The 23,200-nt window shown below is 38.8% G+C and overlaps 1 protein-coding gene across 2 annotated transcripts in view; it reads right to left on the bottom strand.

The window, feature by feature from the left end:
• SERAC1 (serine active site containing 1) overlaps nucleotides 1-23,200 on the bottom strand; it is a 91,974-nt gene that overhangs the window by 17,882 nt on the left and 50,892 nt on the right. Inside the window, exons 3-9 of one of the 2 annotated variants that reach the window (XM_082669293.1) lie at nucleotides 22,515-22,551; nucleotides 19,804-19,940; nucleotides 17,131-17,220; nucleotides 15,736-15,867; nucleotides 13,895-14,016; nucleotides 12,770-12,898; nucleotides 1,715-1,828 (exon numbers count right to left, since the gene is read on the bottom strand). In XM_082669293.1, coding sequence (XP_082525419.1) covers nucleotides 1,715-1,828; nucleotides 12,770-12,898; nucleotides 13,895-14,016; nucleotides 15,736-15,867; nucleotides 17,131-17,220; nucleotides 19,804-19,940; nucleotides 22,515-22,551 — 761 coding nt within the window. Of the gene's footprint in view, nucleotides 1-1,714; nucleotides 1,829-12,769; nucleotides 12,899-13,894; nucleotides 14,017-15,735; nucleotides 15,868-17,130; nucleotides 17,221-19,803; nucleotides 19,941-22,514; nucleotides 22,552-23,200 lie in introns of those variants that run through there. The other variant, XM_082669294.1, reaches the window with a different exon arrangement.

The following is a 23,200-nucleotide window of genomic DNA, read 5'->3' on the forward strand; positions in this document are numbered from 1 at the left end:
AAAACTCTCAGCTCAGCTCAAATAAATAAGCAAACCCCTATCTGTGTGGGAAGTGCTTTAAAATCACTGAAAAATTAAGGCCACTAGGACTTGTGACATTTTTATTCTTAAAGTTATTCTGCTTAGTTCTTGGTTGGATGTAACTACAATGTCATTATTACAGAATTGTTTCAATTTATACTGATACTTTGACTGGCTTGAAACTACCTTAAAAGGTTCTCTACCTTGAGAAATCTGCCACCTGATAACAGGAAATAATCCCCCTGTGTAAGTGGCACATTTTGCTTCTGCCTACAAGAACTCCCATATAGAGATAAGCAACATCTGTGGCCCTACACACTACCCCACACAAGCCCACAGCTATGGGGCTCTCCTAAAATTCAAGAGTTGGAATTTTTTTTTAAAGAGGAAGATCAAGTAAAAATTAAAAAGAAAGAAAGAGGGATGTGAATTTTTAATGGAGAAAAGAGATAAAAGAAAGCCAAAGGAAATATATACATTAAGGTAAGGTGACATAACTGATCAACAAGCCATTACAGTCTGCCAACGTCACCAGCACAGCCTTGCCTCTCCCCAGCACTTAGTTTTATCACTTATATCACTTATGTGATATCATGTCATGTATATGCAATGATTTTCACTCTCTAAATTTTTATTAAATTTTACCACATTTTATATGCATTTAAAAAGTATGCCTTTTAGACATATATCAAGTGAGATATTAATATGTTGAGAAGTTTCTGGAAAGGTAACTATTACATTCCATGCACTGGACATTCTACTGCAGATGCACCTATTGTTTCGGAAATCAGTCATAAGTCACAAAAAAATCAAGCTTACTTTCCCACATTCCCTTTTTAGTGTGTTACCACACTAAAGACTGCTTTGTGCTCGATTCCTGATTCCACCCGAGGGAACTGAGATGACCAGAGAGCACCATGCTTTTGTGCCACGTCTAATGGTTCCCAATTAAACTGGAGCGTTTAGAACCTCTAGGATGGTGTTTCTCATGATGTGGGACGAACCAACTACATCGGCCTCACCAGGGATGCCTGTTACAAATGCAAGCTCCTGGACTCCACCTCACATCTACTAAATTACAACTGCTAACTGTGAGCAGGAATGTGCATTTTAACACGCTTCCTGGATGATTTTTATGCACTGATGCTTGAGCACCACAAAGTTTGTTGCTTTTTTCTTTTTAAAATCAAACTATGATGATAGAAAAGTTGTCATAATGCCAAATTTTTTTTTTTAATCATTGACATATGTATGCTGTGGTTAAAAATCAAGACTATGGTCAAATAAATACTTTTTCCAAGTATTTACCTTTTTTCTATCTTAACACATCTTTTGCAGATATTTTACTGGAAATTAACTCCCTGGTAATATTACTTGTAAAAATTATCTGAGAAAGGTAATGCAAGACAGCATAACACAAAGGTAAATGCCATATTTAGACAACAGGTTGCTTTATGAGCAATTAAGATTAAATCCATTTTTAGAAATACTTAGCAAAAGTGAAATTCATGTATTGGTGCTAAATCATGATTATCAATTCTGACAATTGAGAAAAAAGCAGAAATTTAAAAACAAGCGAAAAGTTTTTTTTCTTTTATAAAAAATGAGACTTACTTCCCTTGAATGAACCAACATGTATAACGTTTTCAATGTGATCTTAAAAAGTAAACCATATTTTGAAAATGTAAATTACCTCAGAATGTTTTACTAAAGCTTCCAAACAGAACATTTCCACTGTAGCTGAAGGAACTTCTCCAAAACTTTCAGCATAAGGAAGTCCATTTCCTCCAAAACACCATAAACCACCCTGAAAGTGAGATAATTAAAATTCTTAGTGAAAAAGGTGTCTAATATTTTTTGTTTGACAAAAAAAAAAAAAAACCTCTGTACTATATACAGTATTAGAAAGAACTAATATGTAAGACTCAAAATATTCTGGAAACTTACAGGGAACTTTCATTATGCAAACTGTTGCTAGACTAGAAAACATATGGAATTATTCTTAGAAGAGAGCAGTCTTTGAGACTTTCTCAATTCTTTCCTCTGTGTCCTCTTATCTGAAAGTATGGAGACTAACACATAAATCTTGACCAGTAAGAAAAGCCCAGAGCCGAACAATGTTCTAGTGTCAGATTATGCCAGTTGAGTCTACTTAAAAATCTATCAATCAAAATAACAGAAAAGGCATTACTGGAAAAATTTAAAATAAAGACAATGATAACAATGATCAGAGAGCTTTTAATTTAAAAAAAAAAGGGAATTCCCTGGCAGTCCAGTGGTTAGGACTCGGAGCTTTTGCTGCCATGGCTTGGGTTCAGTCCCTGGTTGGGTTCAGTCCCTGGCTGCGCAGCGCGGCCAGAAAAACAAGAGAGAGAGCTTTTAATTTTTCTTAAATTGAAATTCAAGTTCACATGGAAGAATAAACAGAAGAGTTAGGAAAATTATGAAACAGAATAGTGGGGACTAGTCTTAATAGATGTTAAAACATATTATAAGAATAAATGGGGAAAAGAAAATTTCAACTATTAACCACGGGTCAGTAACATGCAATAATCTCCTAAAAATCAGTGAAAAATACCAACAAGGCTATAGAAAAATGAGCAACAGTCATGTTGCTCTAAATGCCTCTAAAATAGATAAGAAAGGATATTTTACATCTATCAGACAGGTGGGGAAATAAGACGTTCTCATTACCCTGCTGCTGGTAATATCAACGGGCTATTTCTATGGAGGACAATTTAGCGACAGCTGTCAAAATTACAAGTGCCCATGCCCTTCAACAATTTATCCTACAGGACACTCACACACTGGCAAAGTGATATAGGTACAAGTTTGTTCATTGCAGCTTTGTTTGTAAGAACAAAAGATTGAAGCTCCCTAATGTCCTTCAATAGGGGGTTGGTTAAATAAAAGATGGTACAATTATACAATGGAATGCTATGTGAGTCTCTTCATATATTGATATACATCACTCTCTAAGATAAACCCTTAGGTGAGAAAAAGAAGGAGCAGAGAGTGTGCACCATATGCTACCATTTGTGTAAAAAGGTGTGTTAACTACATGTGTATATTGGGGTGGGGAGATACAAGGGAAGATTTATTACTGTATCTTCTTTTGAAGCGCTTTGTATTTGAACTAGGGGTCATAATTGTGTGCACACAGACCACCTGCTGGCAAAAGAGGACAACTACAAGGTAGTGTCTTTCAAAAATGTATATATAAAGCCCAGTGTTTCCTGTAGGAAATACAGTCCATAAGTTTCTGCGTTCTGAGTTAATTTATAGGGTTCATGGTTCAGTAAACCTAGTAAATGTTCAAAATGTTTGGCCACTCTATAATTCTTATTCATGCTGTCTTCTCTGATATAATAATCTTCTTTTTTTCTGAGTTTAAACATGCTTGGATCTCAAAGATTCATGCTATTTAAATGGAGGACTGGGGGCTTCCCTGGTGGCGCAGTGGTTAAGAATCCGTCTGCCAATGCAGGGGACACGGGTTTGAGCCCTGGTCCGGGACAATCCCACATGCCGCAGAGCAACTAAGCCCATGTGCCACAACTACTGAGCCTGCACTCTAGAGCCCATGAGCCACAACTACTGAAGCCCACGTGCCTAGATCCTGTGCTCTGCAATAAGAGAAGCCACCGCACTGCAATGAAGAGTAGCCCCTGCTTGCCGCAACTAGAGAAAGCCCGTGTGCAGCAACAAAGACCCAATGCAGCCAAAAATAAATAAATAAAATAAATAAAATTTTAAAATAATAAAATAAAATAAATGGAGGACTGGGAAGGACTAACTCATTGACAGTCCTTGCCTCCTCCAGCAGAGATAAGGGTAGAAGGTGGACTGGTGGGCTTTGGAGGGTGGGAAATTTTTCTTAAAAACCTACCACCACAACCTGCCTCCCCCAAACCCCTCTCCTTACATCACAGCTTCAAATCATCTGACCTCTTTCCAACCTAAATGTTCCAAGGAAAGAACAGGGAGAAGGAAGAGAAAAACGATCCAGGATTTTCCTTTTTCTTGATCATTTTTAAAGTGGGATATAAGAGTGCAGTTCAATTTTATCCTTGTTGGCAAAGCTTTAAGTTATTTATGAACTGCCAAATTGTGTGGCAGTAGGAAGCATACGCAAAAAGCAATAAATAAAATGTATAAATTCATAGTGTGATCATACAAAGTATTTTCTAACTCCTAACACAAAAGTCAATATACATGGGTACTGCTTCTTTATCACTGGATTAAGATATACTGAAAAACAATTTCTTAAGGATCAAAGAAATCCAGAGGAAGAGGTGGAGAGAGTGACAATGTTAAAAATAATAATAATGGGTAAGGCATAAAAATTAAAAGGAAACGATAATAATAAAAGCATAAAAGGAAATGTCAACTAATCAAGTTAGTAAAGAACTTATATCCATACTATATATGAATTATAGGTGTATAACAAAGCTTTTTACGTATCATTTTCTTATTATGATACTCAGAGACACAACGTTACTATGAGTTAATGTGGTATTTTTCCAATGCATTTCAACAGGTTTATACCAGCCAAATAATTTAATACATAATAGGTATTTTCTTACCATATAATCTACCTTCCAATTAAACATAACCCTTAGAGCTATCTCTGTTTTTTCTTTGTCATACACAAATGCTTTGACTCACAACAGAAATGTGCCAGTTGTTATTTAAGTATATATAAGTTTGTGTACAGCTGGCTCTTTTAGCAATGTCATGATTCATCCATTCATTATTCAGTAAATATTTATTGAGAGCATATTGTGTCTGAGGTACTGTACTTGGTACTGGGGAGATTATAAGAGAAATCAGAAGAAGAAAGAGAAAAACAGAAGAGAAAAACAAATAAGCAAGCAAATAAATATATAAAATAGTTACAGAATGGGAATAATGCTATGAAGGGCAATAAATGCAACAAACATTTGAGATAAAGAGGAAGGTCTCTCTGAGGAGCTGACAAGCAGAGATCTGAAGGACAAGAAGGAGGCAGCCATGTGACAAGCCAGTGGCAAAGCAGTCCAGGCAGAGGGAACACAAGTAGATACACAATGAGCAAGTTTAAGGAATGGAAAGAAAAGGCCAGTGTGGCTGGTGCAGTGTGCATGAGGGAGGGAGGGGAGGGGAGGGTCAGAAAGGTGGTAAAGAAACAGAGTCAGGCAAGCTGACGCTGAGGGCTGCTAAGAGACGCAATGTCTGAAAATAATGATCTATTCTCCTACAAACACTTAGAAATGAGCTGGGTTTGCTTTGTCTCTGTACTTACACCTGATGAGCAGATTTACCCATAACCAAAGTCGGAAGGAGGGAAGGTACAGGGAGTTCGCAGATGACAATGATGGGTTCATCCCAACAGAAGGAATCCTTGATCTGCGCAGCTGTACATCATGAGGAACTTGCAGAACCTTGGAAGCCTATCCATCCCTCTGAAAGCAAGCGGCATAGTCTCCTGTTTTGTGTAAGCATCTCTGTAGGTTTCCAAATCCTCTGGCATTAAAGAAATCTCCCATCCTTAAACCCCATCTATTGGCATCTTCCTCTCAATCACAACCCATTGCTATACTTATGCAGATGGATGTTAGAAGTGTCTTGATGCAAGGACTTCAGACCTTAATGGCTTAGCTGATTTCAGAGAGACTCTGGGAAATTACAAGGGAAGATGATAATACTAGAAATGCAAGATTTTAGCTGGATTGTCCTTAGCCAAGACCACAAAAGCTTTATGATGGGAAATCATTTCAATGCACCATACCCACTGTTCTCTTGACTCCAGGCAGTTTGCCACATTAGATCAAAAAGAAATCACAATCTAAAATGTCCAAACTTCTGCATCCCTGGTTGCATCCTTAGGCTCTAGGTCACGTTCACCTGAGGTCCTCTAACCAGTGTTGAAACTGGAGACAAGCTGACTGATGGGGAGTGTCCAGATGGTAACAAAAACCAAAACCAGACTGAAACCCGGATCCTGACATCAAAGAAGGAGCGATCTTGATAGTTATATCTGGGATAGTAGAAGACCAAGGACCACCCTGGCCTGTCCCCCGACCTCCCACCAGAACTGCAGTCAACAAATTCCCAGGCAGATCTTGGACAGCTACCAAGGCTTTAGATGTGGGAGGAGGTGACAGATGTGGGAGAAGTGCTTTCACTCTCACTGACCCAGTTCTCCCAATGAACAGAAAGAATAAAAGGAGGGAAGGCAAATCACTGCCAGGGTGGGTGGGGCGCAGGGAGGATGGGGAGTTTTGATACTGCTTCTAGCTGTGGTTGTGGGTCCCTTTGTTTTAATATGTGTGAGAGCTAATCTCTGTGTTTCTTCATAAAAAATTACAACCTTAGAGCTCTGCAACTTGTGCAAACTAACGGCGTAAATGACGTTCACTGTAAAGCATGAGTTTGTAACCCAAGTCATCCTTAAGGGTCTGGGTAGATAGAATTCAGGGGAGAGAGGAAGTAAGCTTGGCTGGGAAAAAATTACATCTTTATCTTCCTAACACTTAACTAAAATTTTTCATTGTATTCAATTATAAACACAGACAATAAACCACAGAAACAGCTGCAGTCTGTGTGACTCTCAACAGAAAGCGCAGCTATTTCCCCACCGCATGTCACTTGCTGCAGCTATCTGAAAGGAACATTATGCTCATCGTTCCTTTGCATGCCAACTGCACATTCTCACACTGGTGACCTAAAATCGACACTGCATCTAACTCTCAAAAGGTTCAGGGTGGAAACAGCAAATGTGTGTAAACAGACATATAAAAATATATCTATAGAAAGAGGGAGAGTAAATGGGGAATGATAAAACAAATGGGATAAAATATGAATAATTGGCAAATCTAATGAAATGTATTATTGTTGCAATTCTTTAAGTTTGAAATTGAAGTACATGTATTAATTATATTACAAGTTTTTTATTTTGATAACAATATTTCAATATAATTGGTCTCCCACGTAATGCTATGAATTGTATTTTATGCATCTAGAAATGAGTTCATAGACTTTACCAAATCACCAAAGGGATGCACCTTTGGGAGTACAGAGATTAAGAAGCCCTGCTCTAAACCCGATCATAACTGTAGGCTATCTGCCAAAGCCCAGAGGAAGCTCTTCACGTGAGCAGTTTTGCACAGAAGCAGCTCACTCCACTTGAAGGGAGCCTGGGGATTATCACGGGACAGGTTTGTCATAAACTGATCAGATCTCTAAAAGCCAGATGGATGCCCCTCCCACTCCTTCATCCCCAACTTACTGGCATATAAAAAAATCCAGAGCCTGACTCAACTGGGGAGGGGGTGGGGAAATAAGAGTAACTACGATGGAGTTGCTTACTGATCTGATGAGATGGAACCTCAGAATGGAAATTAAACATTTATTTCAATATTAAACTAACTAAAGATGTGCTCCTTCTTTAAACTGCAGGCTGAGGCCATGACTTCTGGGCAGAAAAGAAGTGGCATAGCGTATTCAACCACTCTCCTCTTCACTTAGCAAAAGGTACGGAAACACTGTAGAAGGTGACAGAACACTATCAAAGGCAGAGGGATGGTAACTGAATAGTAATGAGCAGAACATCTTCTGTGCTGAAAATGAGGAACATCAGGCCAGGTACCAGGAGCTCTGGCACGGGAGTGAGGAGAGAAGTGAGTGACAGCAGTGGGAGAGGGCAGTGGGTGCGATGCCTTGCAGGAGCAGCGGACGCTCTTTGCAGGGCAGGAGAATCAAGAAGAGCCAGGGACATCTTACTCTCAGAAAACAAAGGTGCTCTCATTGCCACCTTGGGGATGGAATTTAAAAGGATAATGAGGTCAGCCTAAGGAACAGGTTCTGGTGGCCAGGCAGTGGCGCTCCGAGCATCAAAAGGAAAACAATGACTACACTTCACTGGAGCGACTCCAAGACATGGTCGAAAGGAGGAATTATAAAAAGTGTACTAGAGAAGTCATATCTACTGATATGTCCCGAATTTTTCATAAAAACAGAGATGAGGAAAAGATAAATCATTCTGTTGACTGAAAAAAATGAACAACGTGAGAGTTGTGAGTTACGTTTTATTTGGGGCAAAATGAGGACTATAGCCCAGGGAGACAGCGTCTCAGACAGCTTGGAGGAAGTGCTCCGAAGAGGTCAGGGGAAAAGGTCAGTATTGTGTATGATTTTAGAGAAGGGGGACGTGCTGTCAAGCACACATGTTGCCCGAGGCTTGCTGCTCATCACGAGGAGCAGTTGTCACCACTAACGATTTCAGTGCTTTTCTAGATACGAGGAGATGCAAGAACCTGGGCTCATAAAATCTTCTCCTGAAAATGTCTAACTATCTGAAGGCCTGTTCTGCCAGTTTTTCCCAGAGCACCGAGCACCTCATTCCCGATCTCCGCCCTGAACTCCTTTCAGGGTGTGTTGATGGTCAGTGGCTGCAGTGGCCAGTGACTTAATCCTTGTAGAGGCAGATGGTGAGTGCCAATTTTTAGTTGGCAATTCAATTGGTAAAAGAATGTAAAATACTATGATTTGTTTTGCTGATAAAATACTTTCTCCTCACTGAGTTGATTAGTTATTATAGTAATAGTGATAATAATTTGTTTTGATTTCTCTTAGAGATATAAGAGATATTTTACAAAGACAAAAGTCTTGCTGAAATGGTACCACAAGAATAATGGCATTCAGTAGTCACCCTCGGGCGGGCCGGAGTTGGAGTCTGTTTAGGATGCTACGCCTAGGACGCTGCTTTGATTCACTCAGAAGCCCTCTGCTGTGTGTGGGTAGTTGTCTGCCAGGTATTTACATCTAGTCAATGGGAGTAAGAGATGTGGGGAGAGAACACCAACACCTCCATCAGAAGGGGCGCCTTTTCCCATCTGAAGGCAGCCTTATTCCAAAGGAGTGGAGCTTCCCCGTGGAGCACTCAGAGCTCTGATGACACTGCAGACACTGCCTTCCTCACCTAATGCATGGTTTCCTTCAGTTTTCACACTCCTTGCCACCAAACAAACTTTACACTCTGTAACTGTGCCTAGTGGCACCTTCCTGTCAATCTTCTCACCACCCCCAGGGGCAGGCACAGCAGTAAACAAGGGCCAGTCCATGCCTGGATCACAAAAAGTAAAGGGCTCAGACTTAACATGTAATGGGAAGCCATTGGAGGGCTTCAAGCAGGAGTATGACTGGATCTAACTTGTGTTTTTAAAACGTCACCCTGGTTGCTGTGAGGACACAGAACTGGAGAGGTAAACTGGAGGCTAGAGGTTGATGTGGTGTCTGCAGCTCACAGAGGTGATGGAGACGCGATAAGGAAGCTTTCTGGATCCAGCAAGATGGTGAACTTGGCTTCCAGTTGTGGACAAAGAACGTAGCCTGCCATTACAGAAAACAAACAATGCGCCCGCCATCAAGCCTTCAGCCACGGCAGCACCCCCACCCGCTGTGTGCCTGAGGGGAATTCAGGACGGAGGGAAACGTGAAAGATTCTGTGCTCAATACTGGCCCTAGATGGTTAAGGTACATACCTAAGGAATAATTTCAGTGAGCCCAGATTCTTGCATCTTCCCCTACATAAAATCATTAACTTGAGATGTCTGTTCTTTGTGATTAGCAGTAATCTATGATGTTCAACTACGTGGCTTTTTTTTCCAACAAAATTCAATATTTCTGGCTCCTTCCTTACCTCTATGGAGCAGTTCCTCAGAGTTATATGAGACGCTGTTTCCTGGGCTACAGTCCTAAGTAAGGTCCCCTGAATAAAACTTAACTCACAACTTTAGGTTGTGTGTTTTTCTTTAGTTGACATAGTGAGCACCTCCCATGACAAACATGTTTAATAAAATATAACAAAAGCTGGGCTTCCCTGGTGGCGCAGTGGTTGAGAGTCCGCCTGCTGATGCAGGGGATGCGGGTTCGTGCCCCGGTCCAGGAAGATCCCACATGCCGCGGAGCGGCTGGACCCGTGAGCCATGGCCGCTGAGCCTACGCGTCTGGAGCCTGTGCTCCGCAACGGGAGAGGCCACAACAGTGAGAGGCCCACGTGCAGCAAAAATAAATAAATAAATAAATAACAAAAGCTATTTTAAAACAAAGTCAAGCGCAGGGACTTCCCTAGTGGTCCAGTGGTAAAGAATCCGCCTTACAATGCAGGGGACGCGGCTTCAATCCCTGGTCAGGGAACTAAGATCCCACATGCCGCGGGGCAACTAAGCCCGTGCGCCACAGTTACTGAGCTCGTGTGCCTCAGCTAGAGCCCACATGCCACAAACTACAGAGCCCATGCGCCCTGGAGCCTGCATGCCACAACTAGCGAAGAGAAAACCCGCACGCCACGACTAGAGAAGAAGCCCACGCACCTCAATGAGAGATCCTGCATGCCTCAACGAAGATCCCGCGTGCCGCAACTAAGACCCGATGCAGCCAAAAATAAACAATAAATAAATCTTTTAAAAAAATGAAATAAAACAAAATCAAGCTCTAAAGAAAATAAAAATAAATAAAGGGAAACCCTTGGGTGCTAGAATAGAAAACAGAACATTCAGCAGAAGCGATAAGCACATAGCTGATGATGTAAAATTCCTGCAGGCACCTCAGGATAGGCTTTTAACACTTGTTCAGTGCAGAAGGTGTGGTTTTGAGTCTCACATTCTATGGGAGCTAGATTTGAGATCCCTATATAAAGGCAGAACCTTGGAAAGACTGCCTCCTTGTCTATAAGAAAGTCTAGAAAAACTCTGCCTAGCAGCCCATGAAAGCAACAAGAAGCCTGTTTCTGCTTGGGGCTTTGAGTGAGAAATCACAATCCTAAGACTCTGCCATCCATAGATATATCTGAATTTATACTACCTATGTGCTACAGAAATTCCAAACTAAGGAATCAATATAAAAAACTAGTCCCTAACAGTGAACTCCTAGGGTATCCAAAAGAAGCAAACACAAAAACTGCTCTGTAGAGATAAATTTAGAATCTGAGGTGCTTGGGACTCCCATAGAAAACAATCAATCTGGCTAAAGATAAGCTCACAGTAAAAATGATTAACACATGTTAATCTACAATGTAACATAAGGGGGAGTCTGTGCCACCACAAACAGGAATTAACCCCCAATAAACTGAAATAATAAAAGACTATGAAAGAGACTCTAAAATTATTTTTAAATGAAAGGAAGAAGAGAAAGCAAGATTAACAGGACACTACGAAGAAAAGATGATGGTGGCCAGGAGTAAGTGGCTACAGTGAAGGTGGTGAGACAAAGGGATTCAAGGTATACTTGAAGGAACAGCTCACAGTAACTGCTGATTAGGTGAACCTGGAAGAAAGGAATCCAGAATTCCTAGGCTTTAGATTAAGCAACTAGGTGGGTGCTCTGCCCTCTACCAAAATGAAAAAGACTAGAGGAGGAAGAGCTTTGCAGAGTGTGGGTGGGTTTGGCATGTAAAGTTGGGATGCCTATTACACATCCAAGTAGAGACGTCAAGAAGGAGGTTGAATATTCAAATCTAGAGCTTAGACGAGAACACAGGGCTAGAGATATTGAATTTAGGTATCACCAACATAGAGGTAATATTTTAAAGCCTTGTCAATTACTATTCATTCTTCAAGATGCGACTTCAGAGTACTTCCTATGAAGCCTTTTTTTTTTTTTTTTTTTGTGGTACGCGGGCCTCTCACTGTTGTGGCCTCTCCCATTGCGGAGCACAGGCTCCGGACGCGCAGGCTCAGTGGCCATGGCTCACGGGCCCAGCCACTCCGCGGCGTGTGGGATCTTCCCGGACCGGGGCAGGAACCCACGTCCCCTGCACCGGCAGGCGGACTCTCAACCACTGCGCCACCAGGGAAGCCCCCTATGAAGCCTTTTTAAAATGGTCTTTTTTTTTTTTTCACATCTTTATTGGACTATAATTGCTTTACAATGGTGTTGGTTTCTGCTTTATAAAAAAGTGAATCAGTTATACATACACATATGTTCCCATATCTCTTCCCTCTTGCGTCTCCCTCCCACCCTCCCTATCCCACCCTTCTAGGTGGTCACAAAGCACCGAGCTGATTTCCCTGTGCCATGCGGCTGCTTCCCACTAGCTATCTACCTTACGTTTGGTAGTGTATATATGTCCATGCCACTCTCTCACTTTGTCACAGCTTACCCTTCCCCCTCCCCATATCCTCAAGTCCATTCTCTAGTAGGTCTGTGTCTTTATTCCTGTCTTACCCCTAGGTTCTTCATGACATATTTTTTTCCTTAGATTCCATATATATGTGTTAGCATACGGTATTTGTCTTTCTCTTTCTGACTTACTTCACTCTGTATGACAGACTCTAGGTCCATCCACCTCACTACAAATAACTCAATTTCATTTCTTTTTATGGCTGAGTGATATTCCATTGTATATATGCGCCACATCTTCTTTATCCATTCATCGATGATGGACACTTAGGTTGTTTCCATCTCCTGGCTACTGTAAATAGAGCTGCAATGAACATTTTGGTACATGACTCTTTTTGAATTATGGTTTAAACAGAGTGATGGGCTCTTAGAGTAACCTCTTACACACTCTGTGACTTTGTTTATTTACCTGTCTCCCCATTATCCTGAACACCTAGCCCATTGTGTGGCACATAACCAGGAATCAGTATGTTTATTCAGTTCATGGATGAATGACTATTCTGAAGTTCTAAGTGTGAGTCCCTGGCACAATATCTTGGAAAAGTGGGCACTCAAAACTATTTACTGAATGAATAAATGAACTAACCTTCTGAGCAGCTAGACTTTGACTGCTTTCACTCAGAGCCAAAGATGTAAAATACTGGATACACTCATCTAGGTCTGTTTGAGGTAAAGAAGCCAGCAACTGTCTGAGCTCTTCTTCAACGGAAGAATCCTGAAATAAAGGAAAAGAAATTCTTCATAATTAAACTCCACAATTGAGTATAACAAAAAGTACCCAAAGAATAAAGCCAAAACAAAACAGGAGAGGTAAATCAGTGCTTTTAGTCTTGAAAACAGTCACCACCCTGGTAAGCAGAGAATCATTTAATTTTGAATTCTATACTTTCATGTCTGCTAACTCAATCTGAAAGACCTATTGCAAAGCATAGCTCAAGATTTTCACCTCATAGGCTACTTCACATCTTGACTCAAAATGAATTATTACATTCTTTCTAACTAAAGCTGGCTTTTTAATATGTAGAACTTGTTCCTATCTGATTTTTTCTAATAACTAATATCTAGAATAATTTGTTTTTCTATTTTTCAAAAATGCATTGCAAGTTTTCAGATTTTCATTTTCTAGAAAAGTCTGAGAAAAGCACTCAAGGAACATGCTCTAATATCTATATTAGTAGTTAACAATTAATATCCATGTATATTAGTACATTAATATCTATACGTAGTAGTTCTCCAGAGACTGTTTTGCACCCCAGGAAATATTCAGCAATATCTGAGACATTTTTGGTTGTTACAACTCAGGGGTGCTACTGTCATCCAATGAGTAGATGCCAGGGATGCTGCTACAGTGTACAGAACAGCTTCCAACAACAAAGAATTATCTGGCCCAAAATGTCAGTAGTGTTGAGAAAAACTGTTCTATAGCAACCTTAGAACAAAGGACCAATTTATGGATGCTGATATGCTAAGAAGCCACCCTCTGGTGTATAGAGACTCCCGACTCCACATAGGGGAAAATAATTTAGGAGAAATAGCACCTCCTGTGGAATCAAGAAATCTTGGAATGGAAACTACAATTGCAGGTTTAAACCCTAGTTTACCTGCTTGTGACAAGTAGCCAACAAACTGCTTTTTGAATGGTTATTTTGCACCCAAAGTGAAGATGATATATTAAACATTTTTTACTCACTGGATTATTTTATTTACTTACTTCTTTTAAAGATGGCAAAGGAGGTGGGCAGAGAAAAAAACGAAGATCACTATCTTTGCTTCGTGCCAGACCAATAAGAGTTCTCAGATCACAGGCTTGAGCAATTATCCTATACTGGTAATCTATTGTAAAAGTATATTGCGAGTACCCAAATTAGCTTATGGCTGTTTCAAAGGTTAAATGAACAACTTAACTTTTAAACGACAAGTTTGTAATTCAAAATTTCCCAGTTTTTTTTCTAACTGCAACTGCATTTACAATACCGTAAGCTAAATATCCAACATTTCCATGACTGATCTCATAATTCTCAACCTATATCTAGATATATCACAAACTAACCTTTTTGAGAAAAATAAACCTCAAATGTGAAAACTGATAGGTCAGAACCAATTTAACTTCTCCTTAAAAAAAAAATTCCATCATCCAAAAGCTATTTTGATCACTACTCAAAAAACCTGAGTTCTGTTTAAATCTGTCATCCTCTGGTACCTACATGGTGCTTTGACATTCCATGAAGCCCATGAATAATCTGAGGTTCCAGACAGTAGTACTTTGTTTTAGCCTTCATGATTTCACCATTCCATTCTTATGTATTGCTATAGACTGAATGTTTGTGTCCCTCCCAAATTCATGTGTTGAAACCTAATCCCCAATGTATTTGGAGGTAGCACCTTTGTGAGGTGATTAGGTCAAGATGGTGGAGCCCTCATGACTGGGATTAGTGCTCTTATAAAAGAGACCCCAGAGAGCTCCCTCAGTCCTCACCAGACACAGAATCTGCTGGCACCCAGATCTTATATTTCCCAGCTTCCAGTAAACTGTGAGAAATAGATTTCTGTTGTTTATAAGCTACCCGGTCTAAGGTATTTTGTTATAGCATCCCAAATGGACTAAGGACATGTATCAAAAAAAAACTGCAGCCACTGAAGGAGACATTTTTTAATAATAGCACTATATAACTTGGGTGAGTTCTTCAGAATCAAGTGGGGAACTTTTAAAAAATCTACATGCCAGGGCTCCAACTTTGATTTTTCTGATACAGTAGAAGTCTGAAATGGAGTCCTGGAAGGCAGATTTTGAAACAGATCAGATTTTTATTCTAAGTCTCCACTCGCATTAAATAAGCTTATTTTTACATTACAAATTATTATAGCCACCACTCAATCAAACTAATTAACTTGTATGAAGACAGAGATCTTATTCTGAGACTAAATTTTTCTTTGAAAACATTCTTTTTTGTTTACCCATTTTTACAAGATGACTCTACTAACAAAGTGTACTTTAGCCCCTGTACTCAGAGCAGATCTGATCTCTTGCTCATGTACTTTTACTGCAGAACTTGCGATTTTAAATACAACTAAATATTTAAAATCTTCCTTAAAAAACAAATATACACACGCAAATTAGGCACATTTGACCAAGTATTAGTATTAAAGCCAAACAGACTGTCAAAGTGAATGCAAATGTAACTTTGATGCAGCCAGCAATTAAAAAATATTTTATTAAATAGGAACCAAAAAAAACACAGACACATTAGGCCATAACTATCAGAATCAAGAGTTTCTCCAATCAAGTAAAAGTTCATTCTGGTAGAAAGTTATACAAATATATCTACCTCAGTTTTGAGGGTGTTCTTACCAAACACAATATGACTACCAGGCCAGCAGGTTTTACACTTTCTCTATCACTAGAGTTTCTTTTAAATTTTTTTGAAAATATTTTTTACATATATTAATATTTCCTGAATTATTTTCCTTCCTTAGTATCTCCTTCCCTTCTCTTTTACATCAGAAATCAAGAGCTAGCTGACGGTGTGCCATGTGTTCAGATGGTTTCATTACCATGCCAGTGACGGGTCTCTGCCATTTCCTGCACAGCCTGCAGTCGTGCTGCTCTGTCATCGGACTTACTTTTCCTCAGGAGCAGCCACACAGCACATTCGTGATCTTCTATGTCAATTGTACTAAAGGTGTCTTTGTTAAAAAAAAAAAAAAAAAAAAGACAATGTGAACAGTTAAAACAACATTTTCATACTCACGTTTAAGACAGTAATTTATAAATATTTTAAATCTACAATAGGAAAGTTATATCCATCTCCAGGTGTTGATGACTGATAGGTTTGTTCTCAGTTCTGTCATATTATTTTGTTTTATTTGTTACATATATTTTGTATGTGCTTTTGTTTTATATATTATGTTGCTTTCACAATGAGATCTTTTTTTTGGCTCCTTTTCCCTAAAAAACTTTTTATTATGAGAAATATCAAGCATATGGGATAGATTAAAAGAATAATTGACATCCAATTGACATTGACATCCACATGCTTACCACAACTAGATTTAATAAATGTTATTATTTTGCCATATTTGCTTAATCTATATGGAAGTGTGTCTTTTTTTTTTTTTTTTTTTTTTTTTTGCCATGCTGCATGGCTTGTGGGATCTTAGTTCCCCAACCAGAGATCGAACCCAGGCCCTCAGCAGTGAAAGCGTGAAGTCTTAACCACTGGACTACCAGGGAATTCCCCAGGATGATTGTGTATTTTTTTCTGAACTATGTGAAAGAAAGGCGCAGAAATAATGACATTCCACCCTTTCATAGTTCAACATGCATCTCCTAAGAATAAGCCTGCATTCTCCTATATAATCACAATGCCATTTTAACACCCAAAAATACTAACAAAAATCTGCCAAATCATCTAAAATTCATTCCAACTCCATATTCAAATTTTTCCAATTGTCTTCAAAATATCTTTAGAGCTGGTTTTTTATAAAGCAGGATTTGATTAAGTCTCTTTAGTATCTTAATTCTAGAAAGTTTTCCCACCTTTTTTTTTCATGATGCCAACTTTTTAAAGAGATCAGGTCAGCTCTTTTATAGCTAGCTTCACAATGCAGATTTGCCTGATTGTGAAATCTACATTTTTGATGCAATATTCTCATTATGAGAAAGCGTGGGAGTGATTTTCTAACAAATTTTAAATTTTGAAATATTCATCAAGAGTCTCAATATTTATTTACAACTATCTAACAAACAACAATGCATCCATAAAGATAGAAGGAAGAAAACAGTCCAAGGCATCAAGCCCTTAAATATAGCCCAACAGAATAATGTTCCTCAATTTTCCATAGGTATAATAAATGTTAGTATAAGAAATGGGAAAAAAATCTCAGGTTGATCATCAAATGACTTTCAGATTACTGATAAGGAGTCTCAGTTAAATATGTGATACTTACCAGCAAATGGACCCCGTAATATCCTGGCTGATGTTGCCAATACTTTTCTTACTGCTTTGTGAAGCTCTTTTCTTGCCTGGTAGGTGATTCCTAAAATGATTACAAATTTAAATAAAACCAGGTAGGTACTCTTAATGCTATGTATGCTCCAATACTTCAAAGAAAAAAATGTATAAACTAAACCCCAATTTTTTCAAAAAGAAAACATAAAACAGCATCTTTCTCTTTTTACTGTCACTATTTAAAGCAACTAAAACCATTATGGGAACACAGAACTCTAGATCCCCCAAAAAACACTGCTTTCCTAGTCAGCGAAAAAGTAAAAACAAATCAAAAGCAAAAACACTAACTAAAACTAACAAAAATCCTCATATACAACATAGGATTAACTACATTCAGGAAAATGTCACTTAAAAATACCACTCTCAAAGTGAAATTTAGAGATACCTTACTAATGAGATTAAGCTTTACTATATAGGTAAATTATATGCTATAAAAATTATCTGTGTAATTGAAATTGTAACACACGATAAAAGCACGTTGAAATAGGAAGGTGAAATAACAATAAACACAAACAGGAGAGAGTGGTGATACATATAGCTGTAGACAGGGGAGCAGCAGAACCTGCCCACTCAGGGAATGTAAAGTGCTCACAGGCATGCTTATTCTGGCTGACAGTGTAGAACAGGCAGCTGTAAATCTAGTGTGATGACTCCCCAAGCTACCCATATCCTGATGAAAAGACACTCCTCTGCCCTAAAATCTCATGTTCACCAAGCAATCATCTGATTACTAATTGGGTTTCCATGTGACCAAAATATGGAGAAGGGGAGTGTTCTGACTAGTAAAGACAGGTTTTCCAGCCTTAACGACAGATTTTTTCCCTCTGTAAATAAGTTGGTATTCATACTTGTGAATCCATCTCATGAGTTTAGTGTGCATGAATAAATGCCTTAGAGCAAAAATACCTCTGAGCTAAGTGACAAAATCATGTTTTTATGCTTGCTAAACTGAGGACAAGCCTCCAAACCGACAGGTCTCATGAAGGTGAGGAACTCCAAGTTTAGATTAAAAAAGCTGGCTAGGGCTTCCCTAATGGCGCAGTGGTTGAGAGTCTGCCTGCCGATGCAGGGGACACGGGTTCGTGCCCCGGTCTGGGAAGATGCCACATGCCGCGCAGCGGCTGGGCCCGTGAGCCATGGCCGCTGGGCCTGCGCGTCTGGAGCCTGTGCTCTGCAATGGGAGAGGCCACAACAGTGAGAGGCCCACGTAACGCAAAAAAAAAAAAAGCTGGCTAGTCTTCACCTGACTTAGTTATAGGAGAGCTGCAAATATGGGTTAAATATGAAAGTCCAAAATTTTATCTTCAATTAATTCTTTAGGAACTTGGTTCTCATAGGGTTTGGTGATTCATAGAGTTAGCTGAACCTATTTTATTAATATTATGCTTTAAATACTCATTTTTTATTTTTTATAGTTTTTTCTTCCAGTTTTCCTGAAATACAATTGACATACAGCTCTGCATAACTTTAAGGTAAACAGCATAATGATTTGACTTACAAACATCATGAAATGATTACCACAACAAGTTTAGTGAACATCTATCATCTCATATGGATACAAAATCAAAGAAAAAGAAAAAAAATGTTTTCCTTGTAATGAGAACTTCTTAGGATTCACTCTCTTAACAACTTTCATATATAACATACAGCAGTGTTAATTACATTTATATTTATTAATGTTATACATGACATCCTTAGTACTTATTTACCTTATAACTGCAAGTTTGTACATTTTGACCCCCTTCATCCAATTCCCCTTCCCCCACATGCCCCACCTCTGGTAACCACAAACTCGATCCCTGTTTCTATGAGTTTGTTTGTTTTTGAAGTATAATGACCTACAACACTGTGTTAGTTCCTGGTATACAACACAGTGATTCCATATTTCTATACATTTCAAAATGATCACCATGCTCAGTCCAGTTATTATCTGTTACCATACAAAGGTATTGCATAATTATGGACCACATTCCCCACACTTCATACCCATAATTCATTTATTTTGTAACCAGAAGTCTGTACCTCTTAACTGCCCTCACCTATTTCTCTCCTCCCCTCACCCCACCCCTCTGGCAACCACCTCTTTGTTCTCTGTAGAAACGATTCTGTTTCTGTTTTGTTACGTTTATTCATGTTTTATTTTTAGATTCCACATATAAGTGAAATAATACAGCATTTGTCCTTCTCTGACTTATTTCACTTAGCATAATATCCTCTGGGTTCATCCATGTTGTTGCAAATGGCAAGGTTTCATTCCTTTTTATGGCTGAGTAATATTCCATTGTATATATGTACCACATCCTCTTTACCCATTCATCTACTGATGGGCACTTAGGGTGCTTTCCTATCTTGACTATTGTAAATAATGCTGCAGTGAATAGAGGGGTGCATAATCTTTTAGAATTGTCTTTGGATAAATACCCAGGAGTGGCATTGCTGGTTCTATTGTAGTTCTATTTTTAATTTTTTAAGGAATCTCAATACTGTTTTCCATAGTGTTTGTATCAATTTACATTCCTAAATACTCATTTTTTTTCTAAATACTCATTTTTAAATTCAATAAGTAGCTTCCATTTTTCACGAAGATAGGATTACTTTACCATAAACTTACCGTGATTTTCTCTTTTATCTAAAGAAACTGTGTGCACATATATATATGACTTCATTTTTTCTTTTTCTACCACTTGAGTATCTAATGTCAAAGACTTCTTCAAGGCCAGAACTTCATATGTAATAAATAAAGAACCTCTTAAAAAGAAACAAAAAATTCATCATAAATATATGATCTAAATATAACACAGGAGCCACTCTTTTTTTTATTAAGCTTTTTGTAGAACTTTTTCTTTCTTTTTTATTGGGAAACATAACGTATATACAGTAATGAGCATATAACATACATTATACATATATATGTATAAATGTATACACACATTTCAGCTTACAAATAATAAATAGCTGCAATACCATACCCAGGCAAAAAAAACATTAACAGTACCTAGAAGCCCACAGTGCATCCCTCTCTGATCCTGACCCACTCTCTCATCTCTATAGCTAACTATTATTCTGGGTCTTATTATAGTAATATCCTTGCTATTCTTTATAGTTCACCACCTAAACATGAACCTTTAAACAACGGGGCTTAGTTTTGTCTGTCTGTGAACTTCACAGGAATGAAATCACACTGTATGTATTCTTTAGTTCACCTTCTGTTTGTGAGATTCATCCATGTTGTTACATGTATCTGGAGTTCATGCATTTATATTTTCACATGGTATGTGATTCATCCATTGTATAGCTATACTACAACTTATTTATCCATTCTACCACAGACGGGCAATTTAGGGAATTTCTATCGATAGCTTGAGTCTATTACAAATAATACTGTTACACATTGTATACATCTACACTGTATGCATGTGTATATGTTCCTCTAGGATACATATCTAGAAGTAAAACTGCAGACTTTCTGAAAGTATATATATTGTTCAACTTTACTAGATAGTGCCAAACTGTTTTTTTCCAAAGATTAGCCAATTTGTACTCCTTATCACCAGCATATAAAAATGTCTCCTCTCCTAAGAGTTATACCTAAAATCAAATATTAAAAGTGAAATACAGGGGACGCAGTGGTGTCTCAGTGGTTAAGAATCCACCTGCCAATGCAGGGGACACGGGTTCGAACCCTGGTCTGGGAAGATCCCACATACCACGGGGCAAGTAAGCCCGTGCGCCACAACTACTGAGCCTGCGCTCTAGAGCCCGCGAGCCACAGCTACTGAAGGCTGTGTGCCTAAAGCCAGTGCTCCACAACAGGAGAAGCCACCGCAATAAGAAGCCCCGCGCACCACAAGGAAGAGTAGCCCCCGCTCACCGCAACTAGAGAAAGCCCACGCACAGCAAAGAAGACCCAACGCAGCCAAAAATAAATAAATAAATATATATATTTTTAAAAAGTGAAATACAGGGAATTCCTGTATTACTGCACTGTAATTCCATGCAGTGGTTAGGACTCCGCACTTTCACTCCCGAGGGCCCGCGTTCAACCCTGTTTGGGGAATTAAAATCCTGTTAGCTGCACGGTGCAGCCAAAAAAAAAAAAAAAGAAAACTGGAAAGAAAAAAAAAAAAAGAAATACAATGTTGTGTATCCTAAAATGAAGGATTTTCCCCTAATCAGATTGACCTACACTAAATCCAGACACAAAGGCTGCACTCTGTCTGGATTCACAACTTAGAAACACACAGTTTTATGAAGTCTTTTTCTGAGCCTCCCACCCTAAAGCAAAAGCAAGTAAGACAGAAAGGCCAGACACTGGCCAGTACCAGAGAATAGAGAGAAAGCTCTCAAGAATCATCACCTCTCCTGGGGAATCTATCTGAGCAGCCAAAAAGAACAAATCTATTCAGTATTTGTATCACGCTTTCCATGAAAGACAAAACTCTTTACCAGAAATTGTGATTAATTTTCACTATATTCCTGAATATAACTGTGATATAAACAAAGAAATTGCACTATAGAAAAGAATATACATTTATCTTTTGCCTGGAATGAGTCAAAAGAAAAAATCATCTAAATATGTTTTGTCTTACCTTACAATGTCATGGAGAAATGTACGTATTTGGATAAAATGCCAAATATATTTCCTTTATCATTTTAGCATCTAAGAGTTGATTTTATATTTATACTAATGAAAAAGAATATTATTAACAAAAACACTAGAACAGTATTAGACATAAACTTAACATATATATCCTCCGCCCCCCCAAAAAAAGGAAAGAAAAGAGAATGAAAAATAACGATTTTGGGGAAGATAGTCACTCCAATCATTAAGCATGTGCCTCTGAGACAGCATGAGATGAGAGTGTCAATCTATTGGTTTTCTCAGTCAATCTCAATTTCCTTTCATAAGAGCTTTATGGTGACTTAAAGGATGTTCAAAAGTAATTCTGACTATAGTTGATTTTTACCTTCTTCACCCTCTTTATAACCTAACACAAGATGTGATTTTAGGTGTGTGAAAGCTAATTAGTGAGTGCCTGCTCTGTACATGCCAAGTGCTTCCCTCAGAGAAACAGTGCCAGATGGGCAGAATCCCCATCGTACACCTCGATCCAAGAGAAAACATTCCTCAGGAGTTAGAGTAACCGGATCAAGACAACACTGAAGTGGTAGAACCAGTGATTAACCAGGGATGAATCCACATGTTTATAGATTCCAAAATCTGTACCCTTCCAGTGCCCCATGCTACTTGTAAATCACTTCCACTGAGATTTCAAACAGTAGTATCATAAAGCCAGTAATTATTTCACAGTTGACACTTACCCTAAAATAAGTGATCCAGTAAACTTTATTATATTTCCTTCAAAAAGAAAGGGGAAAAAAAGTCAATGTGATGAATATCAATTGGAAAAATTGATATCTTTCCATTAATATAATCATTTACTATCAACACATGGCTTCCTATTCCCAGATACAAAAAGTGAACTAATAACCACTGAGTCCAAAATATAATCTATATTTCATACTAATTCTCCCCTTCCTCCACCTCTTCTTATTCTGCCATCCTCCACACTAAATCAGTAAGAAACCCTCGTTTTGCTGCACTACTGATACTGCCAGGCCTAAAGTGCTTTCACTGAATGCAATGTCCAGGGAGCTAACTGTCCTGACTTTTTTTTTAGTTCACAACCAGTTAAATAAAGGAATGGGAAGAATTCTCCATATCACTACCTAAGACTATATTAAGGGATTATGTTTGTGAAGTGGGACACAAAATGATTCTTCCCAAAGAAATTATGTTATAATTGGTGGTTAAGTGCCATATATAGGTAGTCCCATTTAAAATATAGGTTAGGGGGCTTCCCTGGTGGTGCAGTGGTTGAGAGTCCACCTGCCAGTGCAGGGGACGCGGGTTCGTGCCCCAGTCCGGGAAGATCCCACATGCTGCGGAGCGGCTGGGCCTGTGAGCCATGGCCGCTGAGCCTGCGCGTCTGGAGCCTGTGCTCCGC

Source organism: Grampus griseus (assembly GCF_964374135.1).
Source record: "Grampus griseus genome assembly, chromosome: 13".
Classification (NCBI taxonomy): Eukaryota; Metazoa; Chordata; class Mammalia; order Artiodactyla; family Delphinidae; genus Grampus; species Grampus griseus.